We start from the raw sequence: 22789 nt of genomic DNA, 5'->3' as shown, positions 1-22789 counted from the left end.
TGGTTTCAAACATCAAAGGTTTATTTCTTAGTCACACTGCACATTGCTCATTCGTTGGTGAGGGTTCTCCACCACACTGTCCTAACATGGAACCCAAGCTGACAAAGCCCTTCTCTGGGACACTACCAGTCACTGGTGGCAAAAGGAAGGGAATGTGACATATCACACACTGGCTCCTAAAGGCCCACACAACTGGCCTGAAGGCACAGAACAAGTGGCACACTTCTGCTCACGTTTCACTGGCCAAAGCAATCAGGTGGGAAAGCGCGAGCCTACCGTGTGCCTGTAAGATCCGGACACGGGCAGGCAGTCCTCAAGGCCAGTTCCTCATATGAGGATCGTGCTGGTATCAAACACTTACTGGTACCTTCCAGGAGTGACAGCAAAAGCAGTGAGTGGTTTGTGACTTCAGGCTGAATAAACGAGGCCCTGGGAGCTGTGTTCAACCCCCCTGCAGAGGCCCAGGCCACGTGCAATAAATACAGCAGCAGGGCTCTGAGCTGACAAGCTTGGACGGCACGAGGCTCAGCCCTTAGAGATAGAGGGGACATGTGGAAAGGGAACAGGGAGTTCCAGTACCACACTGGGCACTGGGCTGGGCTTCCTGGCCTTGCATCCAGGTTCTCATCTTACGTTGACAGACTCCATCCACAGCACTCTGAGGACGCAAGACAGGCTGCCTCCCTGAAGCCGGAGGGCCAATTCCTCCTGACAGACAGGGCTGTTATCTTTCGGCCTATCCCAAGGTGGCTTCTCTCTCATAGGCCTGCCACAGGGGCTCCAAAATAATGGTGTTGACTCATTCTAGCTGAGAGAAAACTCACATGACTTTCCTGAGTGATCTTCAGCCACTTGTCCTGGCAGAATTGTGGGGCAGGCAGGGGTTTTCTATAGTACAACCTACAAATGATCCTCAGGGCTACGTCCAACCTCCCAAACCAAGCTCTGCAGCTATGCCATAATTTATAACAATCCCAAAGAAGACAGGTGTGTCTTATTAAAGGTACAAGTCTCTGGCAGAATGAGCTTTAGTATCTAAAATCCAATCAGCATGGCTAGGCAGATTAATCTAAGAGCTTCGGACAATCACATAATTCATAAAGTGACATTTACAAAGAGACAACAAGACTGCTTCCCAGACTCATAGTTGCCCAGGTGCCTCAGAGTCAGGCCTGCCTGAGCCTTGGGATCACTCTTGGGAGTGTGGAATTAGATGCAGCAATGATGGCTTTCTCCTGGAAGCCATGCCATCCATGTTCATGCCTACCAACTACTGGAAGGTTTAAGATGCTCTGGGATCCCTGCAGGGATGCTGACTCCAGGGGAATGTTTCTGTGGGCCAGGACACATAGTGGCCAGGCAAGGCCTACAGCAAGAGAAAGAAAGGCTAGGGCCGCAGGATAAGGGGTTCTCTCTGGGTAAATGTCCACCCTCTCTGACAGGAGCATGCCCAGCCACATCCCTCTGTTGGAAAGATTCCCAAGAATGTACAGGGCCAAAAACACACTGCTGCCCAGACACACCCTGAAAAGGGGTCCTACTGGTGCCTGGTCAGACTCTTGGGAACAATATGCCTGAATGGTGGGGCCACGAAGCATCCATCTCCCTCACTAGTCATGCTACGCCCCCTTTCCTTCCCTGCTATGTGCCTTCGAGCCAGTTGTGTTAAGGATCTGGAGCAGCTCCAGTACAGTAGGCTCTCCTTGGAAGGGGGAGCACACGGTGAGAAGGCCAGCACAGACCCCTGCATCTTCATCTCAGCCAGTCTGCTTTACTATCTTGGGCCATACCCTGCCTCAGCTAACCAGCTGTGACCAAGGGAGAACAAGAATGGGAGGGGGACTGCAGGGACACATGATACAATCCAGTAGGGAAGGACTTTTCCAACAGTGCATGTGAGCCAAGTCTGGGCTTCATGTCCCAAAATACAATCATCCCAAAAGCTGGAGCAGCAGGGAGTGGGGAGTGGGGGGGCCTTCTTTTCTTACTTGGAGACTTTTTGGTGTCTGAAGTCACATTTATTTTCTCTTTGTCTACAGGTGAATCACAGAAGAGCCTGCTGACCATGATGCTGGGCTACTGTCCCTTTTCTTTCTTTGTCCCTCTCTCTTTTTTCCACATTTACATTTGCGACCAATTCCCAAGTGAGTCTCTTGGAAAGCACTGATTTGGGATCTAGTTGATGAGTCCTGGCTGCATTATTAGAGGATGAAGGTAGGTTCTTGGTCAAGATGGTGCCCTGAAAACAAGCTTTTCTTAAAAGCTGCCCACAAAACTGTCCAGGAAAAGGATGACTCCAAGGTCATGTCAGGAATGTTAGTTAGATAAAATCTGCAACAGTCTTTTGGCCAAAGGATGCCCTGACTAAGACTCCCTCTGGTTAAGATTTCTCTGGAGCATGACCACAGCTGCCCCCACAGCTGCGTCCACATCCTGCCCAAAGGACACTGGGAAGGGAAAAGCTCTCTGCACCTCCTGCTTCAGCACCTCATTCCTGGACAGCGCACTCCCACTGCCAATCACCCGCTCCACACCCCACTCCTTGAGCTGTTGAAATGGAAGCATGGAGTGCAAGTTTTGAACAATGCCTCGGCACAGGGCCCGGGTCACGTGCCCCAGGGAGAGATCAGAGGAGGAGATTCTGGTCACTGAGGCCAGCTGGTCCGGCAGGTGCCTCTCGCCCAACACCGTCGGAGTGATAGTTAGGCAGGTGTCTCTTTGCTGTGCAGCTGCCTGGATCATACATGAATACACAGTGGATTCTTCGACCTCTAGACCTTCCAAGAACAGAAAAGACTTGTGTGAGTTCATGCACCCCTTGCTGTAGGCTGAGACAGTATAGAATTCCCAGGGGGCAGCATAGTTGTGTGCCTGGGGTAGGCCCCAAGATTCTGTAGTTGTTCTCCACTCCTAGAGGAAGCCAGTGCTGCTGGCCCAAGAACCACACTTCTGAAGTAGAAGGTTCTAGACCAGTGCTTACCAACACTTAAGGGCATAACAATCACCTGAGGAGCTTTTATAAAATGCCTACCCCACCCCACCCCATGGCCAAATCATCAGCATTCTGCAGGCAGGACTAGGACATCAACATTGTTTTTAAACCTTCACAAGTGTTTCCAGAGTGCAGCCAGTGCTGAGAGCCACCACCCCAGTGTCACCATGAAGTCTCATTGGCAGCACATTTAACTTACACAAACTCAGCTATACACACTTGGGAATGAGAGAGAGGAAGAGGGAGAAATAATTTAAATATCATAGTCAAAATGTGATCAGCAGAACTCTGGTTAAATATGCCAGAATCAGGGCACCTGGCTGACTCAGTCAGTAGAGCGTGCGACTCTTGATCTCAGGGTTGTGAGTTCGAGCCCTATGTTGGGCATGGAGCCTACTTAAAAAAAAAAAAAAGAAAAAAATGCCAGAATGAATATTAGTGTCTTTCCCCTCCCTCTAGAAATTCTACTAAAATCTCAGAAAAATCACATGCTTGATGAATAACCTAGCACATGTGTACAAGTATACAAATCCGTAGGACTGAGTCCTTGGAGAACTGCTGGTTCAAAAGATATGCACATCATAATCGCCCCTTAGAAGCTGGACCAATTTACACTACTACTGCAGTGTATAAGAGGGATTATCTCTCCACATCCTAGGAAACATAGTGCATTGAAAACTTCTAAAAGAATAAAGAATATAAAACCATAAAATTATGGGAAAAAAAGGGAAAGAAGATGAAAAAGAAAAAAAAAAAACAGATCAATCAAATAGAAAGCTTTCAAACAGAAAAGCTCCACCTGACTGGCTCAGTCGGTAGAGTGTACGACTTTTGATCTCAGGGTCATGAGTTCAAGCCCCACATTGGGTGTAGAGATTACTTAAATAAATAAAAACTTAAAAAAAAAAAATAGAAAGCAGAGAGACTGGAGATATGATGATTAAATGCAATGTGGTATCCTGAATTGGATCCTGGAACAGGAAAACGACATTAGTGGAAAACTGTCAAAACCCAAAGAAAGTCTATAGTTAAAAGAAGAAAACAATAAACGATGTGTTTGTATGTCCTTAATAAAAATTCCCAAAAGGATGTTAAGGAAATGTGAAAATAAAGCGTTCTTCCTCGCTGGAAAGCATTTGAGCCATGACCCCAGCCTTGGGGGGCACCTGAAGAAAGGAGTCTAGCAGCTGAAGGCCTCAGAGACCTGGCTTCTAGCCCTGTCTCTGCGTCCCTTGGCTTACCACCTCATCCAAATCTACTGTGGGGATTAAATGCTATGAGTTGCCAAATATTCACATCACAGGCTTAGACCCACAGGCCATCAGAGGTGAAAAAAACACCGAAGGGAAGGGACTTGCCAAAGCCACATAATGACTTGACAGAGCTGAGAACTGAGGCACTCTCCCGGGTTGTACCACCACTATGCTTATTTAACAAGCAGTTATACCACACTTATTATGGGCCAGACATCATTCTAAGTGCTCTGCAATATAACTCATTTGATCCCACAGTTATTTAAGGTACATCTAGGATAATCCCTTTCCAGATGAGGAAAGTGAAGAACAGAGGGGACAAGTAACCTGCCCCAAAGCACAAGAAAGTGGCAGAGCTGGGATTCAAACCCAGGCCACCTAGCTTCAGAGTCCCTACTCTAAACCGCATGAGGGTGGAACTCCCTGTTTTCTAACTTCTGGAAAATAATGCAAACCTAGGGTATTCTGAATAGAGAGTTTTATTTTTATATCTTATGCTTTAATATTTCCATATCTGGTTAATAAATGTTATGTCTCTTATCTCAACAAACCTTATTGTATTTGCATCTATATATTTTTTAAAGATTTATTTTATTTATTTATTCATTCAGTCATTCATTTATTTTAGAGAGGGAGGAGGAGCAGAGGGGGAGAGAGAGAGAGAAAGAGAATCTTGAGCACACTCCCTGCTAAGCACGGAGCCCGACGCTGGGCTTGATCCCACAACCCTGAGATCATGAGCTGAGCCAAAATCCAGAGTCAGACACTTAACCAACTGAGCCACCCAGGCACCCCTATTTATTTATTTTAGAGAGAGGGAGAGAGCACACGTGAGCAGGGGAAGGGGCAGAGGGAGAGAGAGAGAGAGAATCCTCAAATAGACTCCATGCCAAGTGCAGAGCCCTACGGGGGGCTGGATCCCAGGACCCCAAGATCATGACCTGGGCCAAAATCAAGAGTCAGACGCTTAACTGACTGAGCCACCCAGGCACCCCGGCATCTATATATTTTTTTAATCAAATGACATTATTGTAGAAATTTCTTAAAAGGTTAAGTTACATATAATACTAACCTTCAAAGTCCTCAGTTTCATCAAAACAAGAACCATGAAAATGCAAGGGACTTTTCTTTTTGAAAACATCTTACAGAGAAATTAAATAATATTACCATCTCTTTCAGGGGTAAAAATAACAGTCACTTCTGTGTAATGATAAGACCGGTAGGTCAGCTCAGTCAACAATTGATAGAGCCAAACAGTTAAAACAGTATCTAAATACAGGGCTTGCCTGAAGGTTCTGATGACTGATTCTGCATCTTTTTTTTTTTTTTTTAAAGATTTTATTTATTTGACAAAGACACAGTGAGAGAGGGAACACAAGCAGGGGGAGTGGGAGAGGGAGAAGCAGGCTTCCCCGCTGAGCAGAGAGCCCGATGTGGGGCTCGATCCCAGGACCCTGGGATCATGACCCGAGCCGAAGGCAGACGCTTAACAACTGAGCCACCCAGGCACCCGACTGGTTCTGCATCTTGAAAACCTTTTCTGACACAAGGCAAAACAAAATCAGAGTTCTGTTCTCTTAATGATGCATTTCTGAGGGGATCTCAGCCAAGGGGGCAGAATTCCCCTGAAATCCTGACATCCCTGGCCAGCCGGAAAGCACTGACATGGGTCAGCAACACTTGTCTGCACAAGCAGTGTGAGCTTCCCACGTGCTCCCTACCGCCCATGCCTCACCTTGTTACCACGCTGAAAGCTTCCTGGCGTGACCTGATTCAGAGCTCCTACAGGCGGACCAGTGATTTCCCCAGACCTGCATGGCTGACCAGTGATTTCATTTCTACCTTAAGGGCTTGGAAAGGGAACCTTTCCTGGAAGGAGGCTACATGTTTCTCTGCAAATGAAGAGCAGAGAAAGGCCCGATCTAGTCTACCCTGAAGAAAGCAGAAGGGCATCAGACTTTTCAGGGATCCCTTCCAAGAAAGGGAGTCAGGAACCACTTGCCAGGAATAAATGCTATAAGGATTTTATAATATTGTAAAATACCAGGAGTCTTTTCACTCATCCATGTTTGATCATTTTATTTTCAGCTCTCTGCAGTCATCAGAAAGGGATGGTGAGCTACTGACAAGTAACCAGTGGGCAGGGGAGAGCCAGGAGACCAGTCAATGTTAGAGGAAAAGGTGCTCCCTCAGAAAAAAAGAGGTGACGGCGGCTCAGAAGATGAGAGGAAAAAAGGCTACAGGCCCAGATCCCTAAAGAAGGAAGGGATGTGCTGGAGCCGGGCTGGGTCTGACACACGAATCTAGAAGCTTAAGTAACACAGGCAGCACCAAGACACTGCCACATCGAAAGGCCAAGCGGGGAACACATCACCGTGTGGGCGACACCTTACCTAGATCCGCCATCCACTGGACCAGCATGTGGACAAACGTGGCCAGCACGTTGCCCCCATTGAGTGACGCTGCCACCGCCAGGTAGGTCCTGTCAAAGTACGGGAAGTAGGTGACTGGAGCCGCAGGGTCTGGAGTCTGCGCCGGCTGGAATCCTGAAGGCATGGAGGTTGCCAACTGAACTGAAGTGCTGATGTTGAGAACTGGGGTCCAAGGGAAGCAGAAGTTAGGCCTGTCCGGCTGACTCAGAGGTCACAGGTCACAAGAGGGCAAGGGGAGAGTGTGCTGGTTTACAAAAAAAATGTCGTCAAATTCTTTGAGACCCCTCCTTTCAGGAGGTAGAGCCGAACTTCCCCCACCCCATGAGTGTAGGCTAGACTTGGGGACTTGCTTCTAATTGAGAAAATAAAGCAGAAGTGACCCTGTGTGACTTTGGAGCCCAGGTCATAAAAAGGCACTGCAGCTTCTGTCTTGATCACTTGCTCTGGGGGGAGGCAGGCACCATGTCATGAGCAGCCCTGTGGAGAGGTCCATGTGGCAAAAAACTGAGGCCTCCTGCCAAAAGCTACATAACTGGGCTGAGAGGTAGATCCACCAGGCCTGGTCAAGCCTTTGGATGACTGCAGACCCAGCTAAGCAACAGCTCGACTGCAATTCCAGGAGAGACCTTAAACCGGACCATCCAGCAACATCCAGATTCCTGACTCTCAGAAACTATGAGAGATAATAAATGTTTGCTGCTTTAGGCTACTAAGTGACTTGTTATACAGCAATAGACAACGATGTACAGATAGTAAGACCTCTCTCAGCCCAAGTATTTCACTCTCTGGGGAGGTTTCATTCATTTTCAGCAAGTGCCACCTCCTTCTCATATCCATGGTGTTTTTCTTAACCTCCTCCACCAGCAGGGGAAAAGCTCCCAGACTCAGCACAGAGGGGATGATTTTCTCCTCTGGATTGAGGCCAGGGCCTATGGACTACCCTGGAAGTCTCTTCTCTTCCATTTCTCACAAGACCTGGCCAAAAAGCCTGTTCTTCTCAGTCTGTTGGGGTCTGAAATAACTGAGATCAGCATGTAACTCTCCTACGTACTAGGAATTTGGAAGCTAGGAGACTGAAAACAATCTTGGAAAGCCAATAACCTTTACTTTCTGCCACATCAAGCCTTTCACCATGACTCTATACCAGAAGCAACATGCCCTCCACCTGTCCCCTCAAGTGGAGGTGTCAAGGATGGAGGCCACCCAACTTTGCCCATGGACACAGAACAAGTGAGCACTGCCAGCAGACCCAGTCTGGAACCAGAGACTACAACCAGCTCAGTGAAGAGGGAGCCTAATACCTACTTTCTTCCCATTTGACTAGCCCCTCACTTACTATAGAGAAAGCACATTTGCATCCAGGCACAGGACAGCCCTCTGTCAAGGGAACAGCCTACGATTTGAAAACCACCAAGGTAGAAAGAGCCAGGCTCTTTATAGGCACCATCCCAGTGTGTCACCACAACTGTCCCATGAGAAACATATCATTGCCCTCATTTTGGATGATGACAAGGGCTCAGGAAAAAAAGCAACCTGTCCAAGGTCACACCGAAGGAGAAGAGGGGCTAAATTCTCACCCAGGCCAGTAGGCTAGACTCCAAAGTCCACGTGAGTTCCCTGACATTCACACTTTGAGATGAAGGGATATAGGCAAGAGATGACGTATTAGGAAAATTAAAAGTCACAGAATAAATTTAGCATATTTTCCTGAAGCATTGATTTTAGTTTCACTCATTTGTGGAACATAAGCAATAGCACAGAGGGCTACAGGGAACGGAGGGAAAACTGCAGGGGGAGAAATCAGAAAGGGAGATGAACCATGAGAGACTCTGGACCCGGGGAAATGAACTGAGGGTCTCAGAAGGGAGGGCGGTGGGGGGAGGGGGTAACAGGGTGATGGGTACTGAGGAGGACATGGGTTGTGATGAGCACTGGGTGTTATATGTAACTAATGAATCACTGAACACTACATCATCAAAAACTAATGATGTACTAATGATGTAATGTATGGGGATTAACATAACATAAAAAAAAACTAATGATGTACTATACAGTGGCTAACTGAACATAATAAAAAAAATAAAAAAGGGGGCTGCTGACATATGAAAAAAAACTGGCGAGAAAAGGTTTTGAACAACTGTTGGCCTTAAAAGATTTTATCACATATATGTGCAAACAAAATAGGTAGAATTTCACTTTTCCCTCTCAGCTAATTTTGAAATTATGAATTTTATGAATAATGCTGCTAAGAACATCTTTGTGAAGTGTTTGTGTGGACATGTGTCCAGTTCTCTTGGGTGTGCACCTGGGAGTGGAAATGCTAGGTCAGGTGCTAACTCCATGTTTCACTTTTGAGGAACTGCCAGACTGTTTTCCAAAGGGGCTATAGCATTTTACAATCCCAGTAGCATGTTCTTACATTTTTTAATGGTTGAGAAGAAATCAAAAGGAGAAGAAAATTTCATGACACATGAAAACGCTATGAAATTCGCATTTTAGTGTCCATAAATGAAGTTTTACTGAAACACAGCTATACCCCTATTCATTTATGTATTAGCTATGGCTGCTTCACGCTTTAGCAGAGTTGAGCTGTTAGGACGAAACTATATGGCTTACAAAGCCTAAAATATTTACTATCTGGCCCTTCACAGAAAAAGTTTACCAAGCCCTGCCCTAGACTCCGGCCTCCACCTCACTGTGACTCTCTTACCCTGAATGCAGAAAGACTGCACTCCTCATCAGATCGGATGGAACTTCCATTGACAAAGACACAATAACAAAAAACCCTAATCTACTAATCTACTTTTTGGGTCATGGAGTTATGTAGAAATCAGCCAACTAGAGAGAGTCAATTCCCTTACCTGGCCCTAAAGAAGAAAAACATAGACTGTGGTCAGGGACAGAACTTGCCCTGCTGGATTGTAAGCTCCAGGAGGGGCTTCACCCGCAGGAAGGAGGCTGTTTTTCATGTTCACAGAATAGCGATCAATGGGATGCTGAGGCTGCTGGTTATGGGTGCCCCTTGGGCCCTCACACAGAGCTGGAGCTTAGGAGGCACCAGTAGAAGTCTGAGGAGCCAACAAAAGCAAGACTTACCTGCATCTGTCCTTTTGGCCATACAGGAATAGACGGAGGCCTGTAAATCACCCAAGGCCACGCCCACCCGTGTCCCCTGTGGGATTTCAAACCAGGCATGGGAAGTTCTGCCCGCCACACTGCCGGCCTCGGCGATGTCTGGGAGCAGGTGCGTGGGAAAGCCTGAGGCCCTCAATCTGCAATCCAAAAATGGACAGTGCATTTACCCGGAGCTGGATTTTTGGGTCTTTGTTGCTTCCAGGAAGCTCAATGAAGGAAAACCCTACAGGACACACATACAAGAAGGGAGGGTAGAATCCAGTGTTTTGACAGAGGGCCTCTGTGGCTTTTTTTAAACAATGAGAAACAGACTTGCATTTTTTAAAAAGTGAACACTGGCTTTCAAAAGCTTGGGATTGGCCTTCCAGGGGCGAAAACCACCAGTTTAAGCAGGGGTGATCAGGAAGAGTTAGAAAGAGCCAGATGTCACCACTATCCAGCCTTCTGTGTTTGAAGGGAACATACTCTGCAAAGGGAGACAGAGTTTCAGCACACAGTCATAGTCAGTTAGCACTGGCCAAACCAAAGTCAGACCCGTCAGTCTCCTGAACACCAACTGCATTCATCACTCGGGGTTAGTAAACAGGGGACTGTCAATTTTACACAACATGCTAGAAAGTCCTTTACCTGAACTACCAGGTGCTTTTTGTTTTTTTACAGAGCTCAGAATTTGGACCCTGAAGGAAGTGAACTTAGAGGGCACAGGATTCCTGGATCTGAAATGGCAAATAATTCCTTTAAAAGAACTTTAAAAGACATCCCTCAAGACTACTACTTTCACTTCTTAACCTTATTTTAAAATTCATTACACTGACAGTTGTTCTTTAAAATCTGCAGGCTCGGTCCGAGTCACAGAGAACGGGCAAGCCCAACCTGGGTCTGGGCAGCTGTAGGGGAGCAGGACAGCAGGGTGTAAGAGGTGTCCCCCTCCGAGGGTTCACTTACAGCCAGGCCCACCCTTGCCTGGTGACTGGACAGGCTGAGGGGCAGGGGAACCTGATTCCTAGGCTCTTGGAATCCTCCACTATTGTTCCCAAATGGGAAAGCCCCACTAAACCCCTCACATTCAAGATTCTGGCCGTTAGCCTGGAGCCAGCTTGCAAGGATATACTCACATTTCCAAGTTCCAGCTTTGGCTCTGAGTGTTGAAATATCCCCAGCTAGCAGCATTCTGGTCGCACATCAGGGATCTTGGCAAGCCACACAGCATGGCAACCACATAGTCATGGATGGTGCCAGCAGCATCGTAGGACCTCAGGAACTCTGGGCTAGTTTTCATATCAAAAACAATTCAACATAGTCTAATAGCAACTTGAAAGCCTGTACCACATCTAGCTGCAGGCAGTGGACTCGACATGGCATAGCTGGGTGGCAGCAAGCACCCCACATGCTGAGCTTCCCAGGGTGAGGACCTCCCAGCCACTCACAGCAAAGCTGGCTGGAGTCGGCCTTCAGGGAGTGGTCTCAGGGGAGGATGCACCACGCTTGAGAAAGCAGGACACTGGCTGTTCTCAGCAGCCCTGACCCCACCATGAACTTACCATGGAACCCTTGGAAAGTCCCTTGCCCTCTGCCTTTTTCTTTCCCCCTCTGGTTTAGAATCAGATAACCAACAAAGAGCCTTCTGAGAAATGAAGCAGTTCTAGACCAAGTCTCGGTCTTGCGACCACACCCTGTGCCAGGCCACCTCACTGAGGGATGCTCCAGCAGGTGGAGGGATGCTGACCGGCTGCAGGTACAGTCCCCTGGCCACTCTCGTCTCCCTGGAAATTCAGCACCCGATTCAAAAATCAGTTGTCCATACCTATTCTTCAAAAGCCAGAAGATGGTTGCACAGCCAAACCCTGAGGCCACTCTAAGATGGGACTCTGGCTGGGGCAAAGAAGCCAGGAACCCACTGCTACACCGGCCATCCTGCCATGTGACCAGGTGGCTCACGGCTCCGGGCTCAAACACAGGAGAGGGCCCTCCCTCTGTCCATTCACAGCCTGGAACAAAGGAAATTACCAAAAACAGAGAAAAGAACATCTGACCAGCAGCAACATGTCCTTGAGACCACTCTGCTAGTGAGGTTACAGCAATGATAATACTTCACTCACGCACGTGGGTTCTGATATCAGAGCACCTGGCTCCACCACCAATGGCTGTGTGACTCATGCCAAGTCACCTACTCCCTCCACTTATCCCACTTCTTCTATGTTCCCTTTAATTCATTTTTTTAAAGTTGATATTATATCCCCTCCCACCCTGTAAGAAAAGAAATTTGGCACACTCAAGTCCCCTAGTCTCTGTCCTTCCAACCCTTATCATGATAATATTAGCTAGACTTGATTCTGGATGATGATGGATATATTTTCTCTTTTCCTTTGGTCTTAGCTAATTGATTTTTAGACATCAACTTTACTCAGGAATCTGGCCATCTTTACTTAATTTATCTCATTTAGCTCTTAAAATCTAGATTTTTTTTCTCTGCTCTTATTTAAATATTTTACCCCAAACTAGTTCCAGTGTAGTTCGTTCTGTGGCAAAGCATCTAGAAGCCTACATGGCTCAGAATATTTTTGAAGGATGGCTGTGATATTCTAGGTTCTAAGTTCCCTTTCTTCAATACTTAAAAACACTTTGTAGATTTGTGATAGATTGCCACAAATCCCTTGCTACTCCTCCCATTAAGGGGTAGGGTCTAAATCCTCTTTCCTTGTATCTAGGCTGGCCTTGATGATTTGCAAGAGCAAGAGAATGTGGGGGGAGTGACATCCTAGGACTGCCAAGGCTAGGTCATAAGAAGACTTGCAGCTCCCACCAGAGCCTCCTGGAGCACTCACTCTGGGGGAAGCCAGCCACCAGGTAAGAAGTCCCACTACCCTGAGGCTACCATGCTAGAGAAACTATGTGGAGAAATCACATGCAGGTATCTAGCAGGTCATCCTCAGCTGAGTCTAGCCTTCCAGCCTTCCCCACCAAGGCATCAGGCACTGAGTAGAGCCACTCTGGAACCCTCCAGACCAGTCTGTCCACGAGATGAATACTCCCAGGCAGCCTCTGTCAACCCCATGTAGAGCAGCTCAATCCGATATGTAGAAGTAGATCATACAAGATATGATAAAATAGTTGCTGTTTTAAGTCATGGAGTTTTGGAGGTAGTCTGTTATGCAACAATAGAAAACCAAAATATGATTCCATTGCATTTTTACATAGAATGTTGCTGTTGAAAACTATCTAGTCAATCTGCTTCTAATTTTTATATAGGATCTGGTTTTTCACTCTGTAAGCTTTTGGAATTTTCTTTGTCTCTGAAATCCTTAAAAGTTCACTATAATATATCCAGCTATGAGGTTTTCCTTCTCTCTCTTCTTTGACATTCTATGGGCACCTTTGGTCCAGACTGTTATATCTTATTTTGTCAATTATGGTAAGTAAATTTTCTCCATTAATTCTCCAAATATTTCCTCCTCTACCACTGTTATTTTTCCTTTTCTGGATCTCCTAGTATTCAGATGCTAGTGCTTCTACTTGTATCTTCAATATCTCTTACCTTTTGTTTTATATTTTCTACTTCTTTGTTCTTTTCTTCTTCCTTCTGAGAGGTTTCCTAAATTTGCATCTTTCATTCTCTAATTTGTTCTGAAGTTCTATCCATTCTGTTATTAATCCCATCTATTATATTCTTTATTTCAACCATTATATTTTTTTATATCTAATATTTCTGCTTGTTTTTTTTTTATGTTTTCTTCTTATTGTTTCTTGCTAATATTCTCCTTTCATATATTTTAGTATGTATGTCAGGCTAATTTTAAATTCTTAGACTGTCCATTCTAATAGTTTTGCTTCTGAAAGAATCTCCATCTGGGGTTCCTGGGTGGCTCCAAGAGCATCCAGCTCTTGGTTTCAGCTCAGGTCATGATCTCATGGGTCATGGGATCGAGCCCCATATCAGGCTCTAAGCTCAGCGGGGAGTCTGCTTGAAGATTCTCTCCCTCTGCCCCTTTCCCCACTCACACTTGCTCCCTCTCCCTCTCTCCCTCTCTAAAATAAATTTAAAAATAAATCTTAAAAAAAAAATCTCCATCAAATCACCCAGCACAATTTTTTTCTTGTGAAACAGCTGTGAACTTGAAACATCTTATTGTCCTGGTCCCTGAATTCATTTTGTTCTGGGAGTATTGGCTACTCTGTCAGGCAGTGTAAATGAGCCAGACCTCAGTCCCTGCCAGCTCCCAAAGGTCTGGGGAAGATGGATGAGACCTGGGGTGAATCCACAGCTAACCCATCCCACCCTGAAAAACATCTCTTCGGGTCAGGGCTTCCACTCTGCCCCCCCAGGATGAAACAATGTTTTGAGGATCCTTAGATTATAGGTCACCAGCCCTGTGATCTGGGGAGAGACACCTGCTTTTCTCCACTGCCTTGATTTTATTCCTGAAGACACCTCGCTATGGACAAGGTGCTGCTTGTCCCAAAGCCATGACAATCCAGGGGAACCAGCAGTTCCTTATCCTCCCACAGGCAAGGCTGGTTGCGTCTTGCCCTACACCCAAACCATCAACCTACACACACCAACTCCAAGTAGCCCCATCACCCTAGGTTCTCTCACAGTATTCTCCCCTTTCCTTGGTGTTTTTCTCTTACGATTCTTCTGAAACCAATCTTGGGGGAGAGAGCCAACAATCAAGCTAGTTCAGCAGCTTGGTGGCAAGTGTATCTGGAAGTCCAGGGCTGGAGGACACTTATAACTCTTTCCCGGGTCCTGGTATCTCTTCCTGCCATGTGTTGACTTTACTGTCAAACTAGTAGCAAGGGGAAGGGTTAGAGTTAGGGTTAGGGTGTGTTGTGCGTGTTGTGTGTATAGGGTTGTGTGTATTAAATGAGTTAACACATGTAAAGCATTTAGAACAGTATCTGACACAGTGAGGACTCAATTAATGTTAGTGATGATAATAATGAAAATGAACCTTTACCTTCTAAACTGTCCATGGTCTAAGACTTCCAACAGTCTTAAAGAAAGAGAATACACCCCCCTACATTATCTTTTGTTCTTTCCTCTCCTCATACAAGGGAGATTTCTCACACTTCCACACAATATTAATATAACCATTGCAGCAGAATGGGAAAAGAATGTTGACATTAAGTGCCAGTTGAGAAAAGTTATCAGCAGCAAGAACACTCCAGACCCAATGGACAGAGATGGGAATCTGGCTCCATGTGACATGAGGTGGCCTCCAGATGAGAACAATGTCTGCCATGAAGCAAAGCAGGGCAAAGCCCCACAGGCAGCTGTTTCATGGCTATGTCTGATCTCAAGTCCCAGATTGGGAGCCAAAACCATTACATTTTCTTATAAATACGTTCATTAAGAACCAAAGAAAGAGGGGCGCCTAGGTGGCTCAGTTGTCAAGCGTCTGCCTTCAGCTCAGGTCATGATCCCAGGGTCCTGGGATTGAGTCCCGCATCGGGCTCCCTGCTCGGCAGGAAGCCTGCTTCTCCCTCTCCCTCTCCCCCTGCTTGTATTCCCTCTCTCGCTGTGTCTCTCTCTGTCAAATAAATAAATAAAATCTTTAAAAAAAAAAAAAGAACCAAAGAAAAAGGGGTGCCTGGGTGGCTCAGTTGTCAGGCGTCTGCCTTCAGCTCAGGTCATGATCCCAGGGTCCTGGGATCGAGCCCCGCATCGGGCTCCCTGCTCGGCGGGGAGCCTGCTTCTCCCTCTCCCACTCCCCCTGCTTCTGTTCCCTCTCTCGCTGTGTCTTTCTCTGTCAAATAAATAAATAAAATCTTAAAAAAAAAAAAGAACCAAAGAAAGAGACTTAACTGCCCCTCCCCCCGGGTTCCAGGCCACGAAACATCCATCCATTTATTCATTCATTCATTCATACTTGCATGATTGAATGACATGTGTATTAAATATCTAATATGTATTAGGCACTGGTTCTAGTCCCTGAGAATACAGCAATGATCAAGGAGAAGTCACTACTTTCATAAAGCTTATCCACTAGGGCTATAAAATATAAACAAGCAAATATATAATACCAGATACTTTTCATTGCTGTGAAGAAATATACAGCAGTGATAGATATTTGGAGGGTGATCAGGGAAGTCCTCTCTAAGGAGGAGGGACCTGAATGGAGTAAGGAAGTGAGCCATAAGAATGTCTAGGGACACATGCTGCGGGTAGATGGGTCAGGGCAAAGGATCTAAGGGATCTTGTCAGTCTCTGCTTGGTATCCCTGGCCAACAGCCAGAAAAGCAGAGGCACGTTACAGATCATGCACCTAAAGCATATTAAGTTTTACTTGGGGTGAAGGGCTCCTCAAAGCAGTGCACCTTCATAACTGTATACTACATCTGTACTTAAACTTCGAGCTGGATTCTTATCCCAGCCCTAAACCTGGATCTCTGCAGCTTTTTTTCAACCCCTGTATCTGCTTCAAAACTCTGGTCCTTTTTCAAAAAAAAAAAAAAAATTTAGATTACCATTTTTATTTTGTTTGTATTATAAAACAAATATGGAGTTCTTACCATGTACCAGGTAGTGTTCAAGCACTTCAAAAATATTAATTCACTGAATCTACATAATAGCCTTATCACATAGGTATGATAATTATTCCCTTTGTACAAGAAAAATGAAGCACAGAAAAGTTAAAAAAAAAATTGCCAAAGGTCACATAGCTACTAAGTGGTAGAACCAGGATTCTCAGTATAAGATGTTCAGATATTAAAGATAATTCTCAGTATAAGATGTTCAGATACTACAGATAAAGCCAAAGGCCTGCTTATATCCCCACCTGGGTCCCAGCCCCCTTCCTGTCCCTGTTAGCCCTTGTGGGTAACCATCTAAATAAAGTTTTTACACTGGCACAACATATTGGGTTCGGTTTGGTTGACTTTATTTTGTTTTTGTCTGTTTTTTAAAAACAAATAGCACTATACTGTATTTCTTTTTCTAGGCGTTGTTTTTATCATCCACCAAATGTTCTGGAGTTCCTTCCATGTCAGTATACATGAATGCACTTATTCTTTCTAACTACTGCAGATCCTTCTGCAGCACGGGCACACCAACATTTATCCATCCATTCCCCTGAGGTTAAATGCCAGTTTTCACTACCGTAACAAGAAGGCAAGGAACAACCGTGAGTAGGCATCCTTACGCACATCCATGTGCAAGTAATTTTCCTGAGCAGACTCCCAGTAGCAGAGCTGCTGAGTCATAGCAGCTCTCTTATTTTTAACAGGCCCCATCAAACTGCCCTCCAAACGACTATGCTAATTTACACTACTACCAGCCATATTTAAAAGAACCAATTTTCCACCCCATCTGCCAACTCTTGGCATTTTCAGACTTCGATTTCTTATAATCCAGTGGGTAGGAAATGATTTCTCTTTGTTGTTTTCATCTGTACTGCCCTAATTACTAATGACATCGAGCATCTCTTCATGGGCTTATTAGCCACTTGTATTTCCTCTTCTAGGAACTGCCCGTCTCGGTATCCTTTGCCCATTTTCCACAGAGCCACTTGTCCTTTTCTTTGTTCTTGGTTCTTTATTATGTACCCATATTCACACTGGCAAATGTTTTCTCCTAGTCGGCTGCTTGCCTTTTAGCTTGGTTTTATGATCCCCACTTCTCTCCTGCTCTTACTGAGCCTGGAAATGGAGTCTGCGGGCATAAGCACAGGCCTCTCAGAACACACTCTGCCTTTCCTCTCCGCCCGCTGGCTGGCCTGTGCCCTTGTGGAAGCAATTAGCTCTCTGCTCAGCTCACCGGTGCCCGTCTGTGTCGACGGCCTTGACTGTGCCCTGGAGGATGAGGGCTTCGTCTGCTCATATCTATGTCTCCCGTGGGGTCTAGCATGGAGTCTTATATGTTGTAGGTACCGAAGCCAAACTAATCTATGGCCACCATTAAAAACACAATGACTTGATCCCAAATATGATTCACTCTACTCTACTAAGCAAGTATTATCATCGTCAAAGAGTGGCTTCCCTCCTTCCCAGAAGCAGAAAACAAAACAAGGAGGCATGTGGGCTGGCTCAATGAAATATTAAGCAGCTCTCTCCAACAATGTGGGCAATGGTTTGTGTGGTTGTTACAGAGTCCAGGAAACGGGCAGAAAGGGAGGTGTATGACCAGACCACAATCTTTAGATCTCTGTTGTCCTCTTCGGGAAGGATTTTAGTATTAAAAGGACATTTATTCTCATTAATGCAAAATTAAGGAGTTTAAAAAGCTTTTACAACCTAGACTCCCTCTGAGAGGCCAGCTCTAACACCCTAATCAGCCTTCTCCTCCAACTACTAATTAGAGTCAAGCAGGTCCTGTGGTTCCCAAACAGCCTGACAACAGGCAGACAAGAAGGAGGGAAGGAGCAAGAGATCCTGCACTGGCTTCTACAGTCACCCAGGCCCTCCTGGGGACTGATCAAAGGATGCATCGCTAGACACCTGTCCCACTGCTGAGAGGCAGGTCACCACTCACTTGGCCCAGGAGAACTGGAATCACTAACTCTCCAGGCAAAAAGGGGTGAATCCAATGTTCAAATCCCCTGAACTACAGCCCCCAAAGTAGCCATCCATCCTCTACTTAAAATACCTGCCGTAAAATGTTGGTAGCTTTGAAGGTGGGTGATGGGTATGTGTCGGTTCATAATATTCTCCCTACTTTTATGTCTGTATAGAATTTTTTAATAGTTAAAAAAAGGCTTTTTAATGCTTGCTGTAACAGGAACTCATAACATCCTAATCCTTCCTTGGACATTCTTTTGGGAAGTTCCTCCCTTCATTGAGCTACTGCACCCACCTACAGCTCTGGTCCTCCTAGAGGCCTTTAAGAGCTCAGTGTCTAAAGTCAGACCAACCTGGGTTCAAAAGCTGGAGTCACCACTTGCTGCCATTTGACCCTCAGTATATTAACTTCTCTGAACCTCCACTTTTCATCTGCACAATGAGGACAACAATGTAACGTACATCATAAAGATGTTGGGAAAGTTTGATGAGATCATACAGGTAACACCTTTAGCCCAGCACCAAGCATGTAAAGTACTCATTGTTATTTTGCTGGCTTAATAAGCCTCCTCCTGGAGGCCAAACAGAACAGGTCACCTACCTCTGCGTGTGGCAGACCTGACAGAAGACGACCAACTAAATTAATACTCAGCACCTTGAGCCCATAAAAAGGATGCCCTGAAATTTAAAAATCACAAACATCTGTGATTATGGCAAACAACAAACATTATGCCCAAATTCAAGTTTCCTCTGTGTCTTGGCATCTCCTTCAACTACACTAATCTTTAGTTGTCTGCATTTGATGCTCTGAGACACCAACAGAAATAAAGAGAAATCTGTGGAAAATCCACTCCACTGAATCCTACAGAGAATCGGAGAGAACTCACTTTTCCCTCACCCTGTTTATGGACAGTGTGTGAGTGGAGAGTTCGCTTACTCATTACACATTTGTACAAGAAAGGATGCACACAAAATACAAGAGGCAGTGTAGGCCACTTCGTTCCCACTTCAGGGTGACCTGATCCTTCAGAAGAGAGCCCTCTGCAGCATTTTGCTATCCCACAGTGATTGCTAGGAGCACATAATCATCCCTAGGGCCCAGCATACCTTGGCCTGTTTTCCAAAACATGACTCCATGCATTTGTCCTGACACTCCAATGCCACAGACGTCCTGGAGCAGCTGCCGAGGAAGGGCAGCAAGGCACTCATTTAGGGCTTGGATGATTCTGCTCACATCCTGCTCCTGCCCCTGGAAACAGAACAGGACATGGTGGGCAGGGGCACACAGACAGGAGGGAGGAGGACAGAGGCCTCCAGGAGTTTCCTGGGTAGTAGCTGCCGAGCTAACTGCACTGGGGTCCCTTCCGGGACCCGCTGACTGGCCTCAGGGGTGCCATGTGGGACTGAGGGTTCTCCACCACCTCCAGCAGGGCCTGGAGCAGGAACGTGGTGATCAAGACTCCACTCCCTCCCCGCACAGGTGAGGCGCTGCTGTGGATTAGGTTCAGAAATGGCCAAGGCTCTGCCCTCCACTGTGGGTGAGTCTGAGCTGGGGAAAGCACTGCTTCTGCCATAGAGGAATGGACAGTCTAGCAGGAAGGATAGCAAAACACAGGAAAGACCGTAACGTAAGAAGTTAAGGGTCTATCACAAGGCACACAGAAGGTTGGGGTAAGGGAAGGATGGAACACAGCAGGGAGGAACCTGGCAGGAAAGTTGTAGCCAAGCAAGGCCTCATGGACTAAAGCACTTTAGGACAAGCTCTAGCGTTTGCTTCTACTTAGACTTTAGTTCATCCATGTGGCAAACATTTCCTGAGTGTCTTTAGGGCCAGGCCTTAGACTTGGAAACAAAACACCCACTAGGCAAGGCAGGCAAGGAGGTAATGTCAAGAATACCTGGGCAGAGCGCCAGGGAGATGGTCCATGCAAGGGGCTGGCGGCAGATGAGGCTATAAAAGAGGACAGGCTAGAACCATGAGAGACGATGGACTCTGAAAAACAAACTGAGGGTTCTAGAGGGGAGGGGGCTGGGAGGATGGGTTAGCCTGGTGATGGGTATTGAGGAGGGCACGTTCTGCATGGAGCACTGGGTGTTATGCACAAACAATGAATCATGGAACACTATATCTAAAACTAATGATGTAATGTATGGGGATTAACATAACAATAAAAAAATTAAAAAAAAAAATAAAACTAATGATGTAATGTATGGAGATTAACATAACAATAAAAAATTAAAAAAAAAAAAAAAAGAGGACAGGCTGAGCCCAGTGGGGGACCTCGAGCCCCAGGGTGAAGGGCTCCTCCTAAAGCCAATGGGGAGCACCTCGGGCTTTCTGAATGGGACAGTACCATCATCGGAAGGTTAATTAGGCAATAGTATAAGGTACCCAGAGAGAGACTGATAGTATAGAGAGATTTTTGGGGGGTGGAAATGAGATTCAAGAAAGTCAGGACCATCCTTTCCTGATTTGCCTTTTCTTCTGATTTGCTGCCTCCTTAAGAATTTCTCTAGGCAGAATAACCTTGAAAAACAAAGTCATGAGAAATAAGGAGAATCAAACAGCATACTATTATCTATAAGTCAGATGGTCCTAAGAGACAAAAATATGAATAGAATGCAGGATTTGAAAAAGGTTAAAGGTCTCTGGAATCAGAAGCGAAAACACATTTAGGTATCTTAGAGATAATGAAATGCCAAAACCAATTAAGCAGTGTATCTAAATGGGTGGGAGGTCCAGACTAATATAACTTTAAAAGTAGGTGACTCACACCAAAAAACATTTAGGTTCCATGACCATCTCTTCTTTCAAATTATGAAGTCCCTGTTAAAGACTAGAAATCGGACTCCAAGATCCCATCCCATCCCAGGAGATGCTTCTAATCAGTAAGAAGTCTCAAAAAGCTAAGGAGGCCACCACAAAATATACACTTGGAAAAGAAACCCAGATGACATAATTGTTTTCTCAATGATTAAGTAGATTTCAAGTAGACTCCACACCCAGTGTGGAGCCCAACGTGGGGCTTGAACTCATGACCTTGAGATCAAGACCTGAGCTGAGATCAAAAGTTGAATGCTTAGCCAACTGCGCCCCACGATTAAGTAGATATCAAAGAATTCAAAATCAAGAATTAAATATGCATGTTTAAAAGAGTCATACCTATCTGATTAACATTTGTGCTTAAAGAAACTTCTGAGTATTTGGTATTTTAGGTAAATTTATATGTTTAAGAGAATTTGGCCTAGGTTACCTCTGTAATTGAGTAACTGATCTAGATTTGTGATTATAAATTCAAATCTCACTACTGTACATTTATAAAAGGATTTTAAACATACAAAACATTTAAAGTTTACGTAGCTATCCATTTAACTTATTAGATTTATAAGAATTATTTAAGTGTTCTGAAAAGCTTTGGGTCAGGCAACTACAATACGTATATGTGTGTGTGTGTGTATAACTAATGTGTAACTAAGGTACTTAACTGAAATGGCATTAAGTATTATTCAAAGGTCCTCAAAAATGATAGTTACATGTTAGACTTATAAATGGAAACAGCTTTATAGGCTAAATTTAAAAGCTTAAGAACTAGGGTTCTGAATTTAATAAATTGAATACTTATTTTTATTTCAACCAAAGTAAAATGTTTCTGGCACACAAATTATCTCAAGGCACAAAATAAACTTATACTTAACAACTAGAAGAACCCACGGAAAACTCAAGCCCCAGGCTACCCGGCCCAAGGCAGAACACAGCCTTCGCCTCCTTGGGACAAACCCCTCACTTGCCCTGTCAGTCTGCCGGCCTTGGGAAGGGGCAGTTCTAGGCTCCAAACAAGCATGAATAAAGGAGCAGAAAAAAAGGAAGGTGAGGATGGGTAGGATGGGGGAAGGAGTGCAAAGACAGCACAAACCATTTTCCTGAGGATGCAGCCCCAGATTCTAATAGGACTCTTTATATATGGGAGAGACTACGGCAGAACTGACTGGGCAGTGAGAGACCAGCAGAGAGGAGGTGCATGGCTGTGCACCTGAATTGAGATGTGTTGGGAGTATAAAATACATACCAGACTTCAGGTTTAATATGAAAAAATACACAATATCTTATTAATAGTTTTATATTATTATATATTGAAATGATAGTACATTGGATACATTGGACTAAATTAAATATGCAATTAAAATTAATTTCAAATGTTACTTTTAATACTAGAAAACTGAAAATTACAGGTGTGGGTCACATTTGTGGCTAGAATTCCTTTTGGATGCTGCTGAAGAATTCCCACACAGCCTCAGACGGTGTGTCCCCCCAAGACAGAGGAGCCACTGTTTCAAATGGGCCCAGGGTGGGTGAGCTGCGTGGGTGGGGATAGTGGAGGGAAATGGGCCAGGTGGAAGTGAAGACAAGGGGGCAGTCAGTGTTCAGCAATTAGTTTGAGTTTTAGTGGTGAGTGTGATCAGGGAGTAGCTCTCAGACAGTG

General features: G+C 45.3%; 1 protein-coding gene across 3 annotated transcripts in view; it reads right to left on the bottom strand.

The window, feature by feature from the left end:
* The window catches only part of SHPK (sedoheptulokinase), a 25871-nt gene continuing 3082 nt past the window's right edge, over positions 1-22789 (bottom strand). For all 3 annotated transcript variants that reach the window (XM_078068035.1, XM_078068036.1, XM_036092851.2), the window contains exons 2-7: positions 19416-19557; positions 11617-11800; positions 10928-11080; positions 9774-9949; positions 6639-6839; positions 1-2777 (exon numbers count right to left, since the gene is read on the bottom strand). In XM_078068035.1, coding sequence (XP_077924161.1) covers positions 2365-2777; positions 6639-6839; positions 9774-9949; positions 10928-11080; positions 11617-11800; positions 19416-19449 — 1161 coding nt within the window. In that variant the 5' untranslated portion in view covers positions 19450-19557 and the 3' untranslated portion in view covers positions 1-2364. The remainder of the gene's footprint in view (positions 2778-6638; positions 6840-9773; positions 9950-10927; positions 11081-11616; positions 11801-19415; positions 19558-22789) is intronic.

Source organism: Halichoerus grypus, chromosome 2 (genome assembly GCF_964656455.1).
Source record: "Halichoerus grypus chromosome 2, mHalGry1.hap1.1, whole genome shotgun sequence".
In the NCBI taxonomy this organism is placed as follows: Eukaryota; Metazoa; Chordata; class Mammalia; order Carnivora; family Phocidae; genus Halichoerus; species Halichoerus grypus.
Note: the sequence above shows the minus strand (reverse complement) of the source record. Positions and strands in the feature narration are given on the sequence as shown.